The following is an 8,065-nucleotide window of genomic DNA, read 5'->3' on the forward strand; positions in this document are numbered from 1 at the left end:
GGTCAGTATTTCGTACACTCACCGATAGAGTTACCGACGAAATTACTCCGTCAGCATTTTTACAGTAGTTGCCAAACGTACCGACAAATTTATAGACGGATATATTTGGTCGGTATTTCAAACAGTCATTGACATATATACCAACGGGTAATGGCCGTCGGTAATACACTATATCACCAAAGGATTTTATTCCGTCGGTATATTTCAAGCGGAAAACTTTTTTGTTTTGGCATGCATGTTCCGTTTTTAAAAACATCGGCAAATGTTGTTTTTGTTTTTCCGACCGATATAGCAACGGAATGTGGAATCACCAACGAAAGGAAAGCCGACAGACGTATTCTGTCGGTAATGTAGTCGGTAAATAATTTACCGACAAACTCCTAATCACACATAGACGGAATATTTCCGTTGGTAAAACTGTGAAATCTTGTAGTGTATTAAATTTAGCACGAAGATTTTGTATTATGAATGAAGAAGAGGCCATATAGGAGCAAGCTGAAGAGAACATAATATAAAAAATCAAGCCAGACTAGAAATCAACCTTATTTATTATTCATAATTGGAAAAGAATACAGTAAATATAAATACAAATAATGAAGGCACGAAAGGCGCGGTTACAATTCAAAGAATATTCCTAAGAGAAAATCTAAAAAATGAAGCCAACATCTATCACTTCTTTTATTTTATTTCAACAGACATCCTATTATATATATATATATATATATATATATATATATATATATATATATATATATATATATAGGCAGCCTAGAACAATCTATGCATGCTTGCGTGCAAACTCCAGAAGACATTGACAGAGTTCTTTAGGCCTAGAAGCAATTGCCATATGATCTGCTGGAATCTCCATCACTTCCTTAACCTCGTTGTGTTCAATCATGAAGCGCTGCAATGACGGAACCACCAATAAATCTTGAGTGCAGACAACATAATCTCGCACAACCGATCCAAATTTCTCCTTCGTGAACTTGTTTGCCTTGGCCAGACTTTCAAGAAACAAAGATCCTGATCTCTTTAGAAGCGTCTGGAGACTGAGATCCTGCAAACAAGAAAAAATATCATCACTACACTAGTTATTGCAGTCAAACAGATCAGTCCAGGATCGAAAAATCAATTTGTAATCAGATTCATGATCAGCCGTACCTCAGGGGAGGCAAGGTTAAAAAGCAGTGGACTTCATGAATGCCTCATATCCCGCCGTTGAAGACACCACACTCTGCCACCCGTCTGCCACGGCTGGGCTATTTTCAATAAACTAACAGAAAGACAAAAATGTATAAGGGTTTAATTGAAAGTTAGAGATGATTGGTAATGCCTTTTCGTTTGCATGTTTCAATTAAACTGCCTTAAATAAAATGAATTGTGGTACCTTCTCTAACATATACGATGGCCTGTGCTCGGTATCAGGCAAGAATGCTGTAACAAAAACAGCTAGAGAAATCTTCTCTGGGAACTTCTCCATAGCAAAAGCCACGTTTAAGCCGCCTAGACTATGAGCCACCAATACAACCTTTTCATTTTCAGCTAAGTTGGCCATAACTCGATCAAGGGCTCATTATACTGATCAAAAAGTAACAACTTCTTCCAGTGTTTTTGTGTTCACCCCTGATGCACTCATGTCAAGGGCCGTGACAGAGTGGCCAGCTGCCTCTAGCATTGTCTTCACCTTGTACCATGCCCAAGCTCCTGAAGCTGAACCATGGATCAAAACGAAATCGTTGTTTTGATCGTTGCTATCTCCCATTTTTCTTTTTTTGGCTGATTGATAGTACTCTAAAAAAAGTAAAGCTTGTGGTTTTGCTTGACAGTATGTAATATTTTCGGAATGCCTTGCTTGTGCTTAGTAATGTCGTTGCTTGGTGGTATATATAGAGAGTACTGTCTGTTGAAAAGTGAAAAGTTGAAAGTGGGAAATGTCAAGTCACATGAAATTCAACGATGAAAAGCAGCCATGCTTTCTTCGTTGAAGAACTTCAAATAATATGACCAAGAAGATAGCTTGTCCTTGAGAAGTAAAACTCCTTCAAAATACAAACCCAACTCTTTCCTCTACTTTTCTTCTGTAAATTGTTAGGAAAATTCTCATATACTCAAGATGAAAAGCCGCCATGTTTTTCGTCGTGGAAGAACTTCAAATTAATGCGGCCCTACTTTGAACATGAGTAGTCGTTCCAAACAATTTATATATTTACAGGAAATCTATTTCGTTTTTCGTAACCAGATCCGTACAACAATTATCTTTTGAGTTAGTGCTGTAAAAAAATAGGTATTTCATAGATTGGAATAATGAAAAGTAAGAGATGTCCGAGTACTAATAACTGGATATGATCACCACATAAGTTTACCTTCAGCCAAAAAAAAGAGTTTGACCGAAGGTGATGACGATGAAAAATACTTTTATTGTTCATTAACTTTTGAAATATTTAATTAGATGTTTATAACAATGGGTATCCTGTTTTCACCCTACTTTGAACATGAGTAGTCCTTTATACAGTGTTTTAAGACCAGGCCCGGCCCGACGGGTTGACCCGTGACCCGGCCGACCCGGGCTTGTGGCCGGGCCGGGTCCAAGCAAAAAACAGGTTGGGAATTGGCCCAGCCAGACCCGGTCGACCCAGGACCCAGCCGGCCCGGCCAGACCTGGCTGAGACCTGGGTTTATTTTTTTTTTATTTCCTCATGCCCGAAACGACGTCGTTTTGGCCTTTAACAATTAAAAGACCAAAACGACAAGAGTAGAGGCCAGAGGGACGAAAATCACGAAACAAAATACCATTGCAGACTTGAGAAGAAGACCTAATTTAAAAATTGTTAAACCCATTTCACTCTCAGTCGCGAAGAACAGCAGAAGACTCTTGAATCCTTGATCACCGTTTCAATTCTGAGCATGAGGTTAGATGAACTTTTACTTGTTTCTTTCTTCTTTCGCCTTTCGTTATCCTCTGTTTCATCTTCTTCCCTCTGTTTCTGTTGAACTTACAAGAGACTAGGAGAGTATAACAGTGGCTTCGGTTCTTCCCTCTGTTCAGTCTGTTGATCCATCATCCATCGGTTCTTCCCTCTGTTGACCCATCGATTGACCTGTCAGTTCTTCCCACCACAGTAAGTATCTCGGCCTCTCTATTCTTTTTTTTTTTCCTGCGACTTCAAATGGCCTCTCTGTTCTTTTATCTCTGTTGAATATTGATGTGATTCATGTGAATATTGCTGTGAAATGTCACATTTTTGTTCGTTAATTGTTGGTTGTCCCTGTTAATTTTTGTTTTGAATATTGTTGTTAATTTTTTGTTGTCCCTGTTCGTTTAGTTCTGCTCAATTTGTAGCTTTAAATATTGTGAATATTATGCAAGTAGCTGTGAATAACTGAATATTGTTGTTAATTGTTTGTTGTCCCTATTCGTTTAATTCTACTTAATTTGTAGTTGTGAATATTCTTGCATTTGTTGAACACAGAACACTTGAACTGCAGTTGTGTATCCATATTCTAAGGAATTCCTGTGGGTTGGCCGTAATGTTTCAGTAATGTTTTTCTCTCTTAGAATATGTAGCTTTTGTGTATCCATATTCCATCGGCATAGGAATTCCTTAAATATTATTTTGTCCTATTTGTGATTTTCAAATGCTACACAAAAGCTACAATGACAGAGATGCCGAAATTAAGAGAGCATGTGTTACAAAATCTTATTGATAATTAATTCTTTAGGTTATTTTTCTCCTTTAAGTTTTACTGCAATTGGATGACATATTGACGAAATATTTTTTAATTATGGTAGTAATTAGTAATCTGGTTGAAAGAATTTTCCATGATATCTTATAAATTATGCCAAGTCCTTAAAATGTCTTCACATGATGGCAGTACTCCAAGTAGTGATCCTTCAACGGCCCAATCATCTCAACCTTCAATTTCAAAATTATATAGGAATTATTGGAAAGGACGAAATTATGATCCAATTAATGTTGAGACTATTTTCGACATTAAAAATTGAGTAGTTAAAGAGGATCCATCAATCTTGACAACAAAAGAAGTAGAGAGTTTTCACCAAGCTCTATCAACTATGACCATACAAGAATACTTTTAGTTGATGGTAATTAATGATTTATTATTTAGTGATAAATATTATTTAAAATTTCAATCCATTTAACACATAATATTTATTTCTTAATTGTGTTTGAAATGTAGATGTCATAAATGTTAATGATATTGAAGATGATTGTGACGATGAAGTTTTCAAAGGAGCATGCTGATGATTTATTAAGTGTTGACGAGATTGGCTCCATTCCATCAACATTTAATCCAAATTTTTCTTCCATAGACACAGAAGAACTTTAATGTGTTAATTCAACATAAGTGAATGGGTTGTTGATTTAGAATTTATGTTGTTTGGAATGTTTTGTTTTAAATATTTTAGAATTATATGTTGTTGGAATTTTATGTTGTTGGATGTTTTGTTTTAAAATATTTTAGAATTTATGTGGTTGCATGTTTTGTTTTTAAATATTTTATAATTTATATTTGGTTTGTGTTTTGGATATTGAATTAAATTTATGTTGTTGGTTTATAATTTAAATTTGGTTAAGTAAGTGTTGTATTATAATTAGTAATGTGTTTTTTTTATATAGGGTTTTTTGGGTTGACCCGGGTTTACCGGGGTCAAACCCATCTGACCCGTGACCCGGAGGGTCGACTGGGTTAATGACTGGGTCGGGTTTCAAAACTATGCCTTTATAATTTTTGTAACTTTCCTTCTAAACCAAAAACTTGTTTGCATGATAAGGCCTCCAGTTTATGATTTTTCAAATTTTGTCCCACCCTTTATATTTTGTAACAACTAGCCCTTTATATTCTAATGAAAAAAAAACACCCAACACATTCCGGATCTCATGTTTAATATATATGTGTGTTTGCTAAATTAAAATGCTAAAATTATATAAATGAATTCAATGCTTTTTTTTCAAATAAAAAGGGATCTAGGAATTTTTTTTTTGTTTTGAAGAGAGAGGTTCCTAACATGTTATATAGAGATAAAGAGAAATCTAGTCTGACAGATTTCATTGTTTTTGGCAAATTAAAACAATTGTCAATGTGGGGGATGAGGTGAGCTTGGCTTTTGTGCAGACAACTGAATTGTTTTTTCATTTGGGGACCATCGCCAGCTCTTACTTGGCTGATAAGCTGGTGAAGCCAAACCACCACTTAAAGAATACAAGTTTCAGTATGGATGCATGTTTTACTTTCTTTCTTCTGGATTATATGTGCTGAAAAGAAGAATGATACCTTAATACATAAACTATATACATATGCCATTTTAAGGTCAAATTACGAGCATTTGTTTTGCTTTTATCTTTTGTTTTTTTTTTTTTTTCCAGCCCCCAACTTCGATACATAATGGGTGAGAGACTGATAAACAAATGTACAGAGAGAGACACTTCACCTATATAGGTTTTGTTTTTTTTACCTTCTTTTGTGATAGACCATTCTTCGTTCTTCAATTCTTTGATAAAAAAAATCTGTTCTTTATTCTAGAACACATCTAAAAATCTCTACGCACACAAAAACCCTTGCTTTGATTTGCTGTTTTAAAATCTCAAATAAACCAAATCAAAACACCTATCATTCAATTTCTAACCTGGATTATAAAATTATAATAACTTTACACAAAATAAATCAAAATAAATTATGAAAATTTAATTACTAATAAACTTATTGTTGAATGATAAAATTAAAAAAAAATTCAATCTAAAAAAAACATAATAAAATGATATTTCTGAACAAAATTACAAAAATATCATCAGCAGTCTCGTAATGCATTTCTAAATTCCAATCACACTAAAATTTTAACCTAAGATATAACAATATATAAGGAGACTCCTTATAAATATTTTGTATGATCTAATGGTCGGATTAAAAGATATAATGGATATCATAAAATTGAGTAATATAAAAAAAACAAAATAAATTATTTGATCATGACAGAACAACGAAAAAATCCAGAATAGAATTGGCAACCTTACTCGTAACAGGCTATGAACTAAAACTCTAGGGAGAGTAATTAAAAGAAAATAAAATCCCATCCTCTGTGCATAGACGATGGGAGAAGTTATCTAATAATCCAAGTGTAAGTTAATCTATTTTTCACTTGTTTATATGTATTGTGTTGGGCTAACAAATCCTGTTTTGTTTATTTGTTATGTTTAGTCCTTTTTTTTTTTAAACATGTTGAGGATCTTACAAGATTTCCAATTAATATCAAGTTGGTGATGTCCGAGTAATAATAACTGAATATCATTGAAATGCATTGACCTTAACCAAAAAAGAGTTTGACCAAACTATTTCTTCGTTCTCGAAGAATATAACTCAAATTCAAAGAATATAATATAAATAAAAAATTTGCCAAATAGATATAGAATATTACATTTTAGATTTTAAAGTGGGACATAAATATTCGCCGCGGCGCCACACATGTATAACAAATCTTATTTAATATTATTCATAATTGGAAAAAAATACAATACAAATAATGAATGCACGAATTCGAACGGCGCGCTTACAATTCAAACAATATTCCTAAGAGGAAATCTAAAAAAGAGGCCAACATCTATCTCTTCTTTATTTTATTTCAACAGCCATCCTATTATATATATATATATAGGCAGCCTAGAACAATCTATGCATGCTTGCGTGCAAACTCCAGAAGACATCGACAGAGTTCTTTAGGCCTAGAAGCAATTGCCATATGATCTGCTGGAATCTCCATCACTTCCTTAACCTCGTTGTGTTCAATCATGAAGCGCTGCAATGACGGAACCACCAATAAATCTTGAGTACAGACAACATAATCTCGCACAACCGATCCAAATTTCTCCTTCGTGAACTTGTTTGCCTTGGCCAGACTTTCAAGAAACAATGATCCTGATCTCTTTAGAAGCGTCTGGAGACTGAGATCCTGCAAACAAGAAAAATATCATCACTACACTAGTTATTGCAGTCAAACAGATCAGTCCAGGATCGAAAATCAATTTGTAATCAGATTCATGAGCAGCCGTACCTCAGGGGAGGCAAGGTTAAAAGCAGTGGACTTCATGAATGCCTCATATCCCGCCGTTGAAGACACTACACTCTGCCACCCGTCTGCCACGGCTGGGCTATTTTCAATAAACTAACAGAAAGAACACAATGTATCTGGGTTAATTGAAAGTTAGAGATGATTGGTAATGCCTTTACATTTGCATGTTTTCAATTAAATGCAAAATAAAATGAATTGCGGTACCTTCTCTAACATATACGATGGCCTGTGCTCGGTATCAGGCAAGAATGCTGTAACAAAAACAGCTAGAGAAATCTTCTCTGGGAACTTCTCCATAGCAAAAGCCACGTTTAAGCCGCCTAGACTATGAGCCACCAATACAACCTTTTCATTTTCAGCTAAGTTGGCCATGAACTCGATCAAGGGCTCATTATACTGATCAAAAGTAACAACTTCTTCCAGTGTTTTTGTGTTCACCCCTGATGCACTCATGTCAAGGGCCGTGACAGAGTGGCCAGCTGCCTCTAGCATTGTCTTCACCTTGTACCATGCCCAAGCTCCTGAAGCTGAACCATGGATCAGAACAAAATGCGTTGTTTGATTGTTGCTATCTCCCATTTTTCTTTTTCTTTGCTGAATGATAGTGCTCTAAAAAAAGTAAAGGCTTTTGGTTTCGCTTGACAGTACGTAATATTTTTTGTAATGCCTTGATTGTGCTTAGCAATGTCGTTGCTTGGTGGTATTTATAGAGAGTACCGTCTGTTGAAAAGTTGAAAGTGGGAAATGTCAAAAGTCACATTTTTTTTATTTTTTTTTAATCAAGAACTGCTAGGCATTATTTTCTTTGACAAGTCAAGTCATGCGTTCAATCTTTTGATGGTAGTAACATGCAATATTGGGGAGGAAGTGCATAAAATAATTTTGAAATTCAACAATTAAATATATATATTCAAGATGAAAAGCAGCCATGTTTCCGTCGTTGAAGAACTTCAAAATAATATGACCCTACTTTGAACATGAGTA

At 34.8% G+C, this 8,065-nt stretch overlaps 1 protein-coding gene and 1 pseudogene across 1 annotated transcript; both read right to left on the reverse strand.

Annotated features, from left to right (window-relative positions):
- Positions 1–744: 744 nt before the first annotated feature.
- Positions 745–1,762, reverse strand: LOC118047758 (salicylic acid-binding protein 2-like; annotated as a pseudogene).
- Positions 1,763–6,480: 4,718 nt separating this feature from the next.
- LOC118047759 (salicylic acid-binding protein 2) lies at positions 6,481–7,742 on the reverse strand. The gene is made up of 3 exons (XM_035057125.2): positions 7,286–7,742; positions 7,064–7,174; positions 6,481–6,961 (listed from the first exon to the last, which is right to left on the reverse strand). Exons 1-3 carry the CDS (start codon positions 7,658–7,660, stop codon positions 6,683–6,685), a joined length of 765 nt encoding a protein of 254 aa, XP_034913016.1. The 5' UTR covers positions 7,661–7,742; the 3' UTR covers positions 6,481–6,682.
- Between the last annotated feature and the right edge of the window lie 323 nt (positions 7,743–8,065).

Source organism: Populus alba, chromosome 7 (assembly GCF_005239225.2).
Source record: "Populus alba chromosome 7, ASM523922v2, whole genome shotgun sequence".
Taxonomy (NCBI): domain Eukaryota; kingdom Viridiplantae; phylum Streptophyta; class Magnoliopsida; order Malpighiales; family Salicaceae; genus Populus; species Populus alba.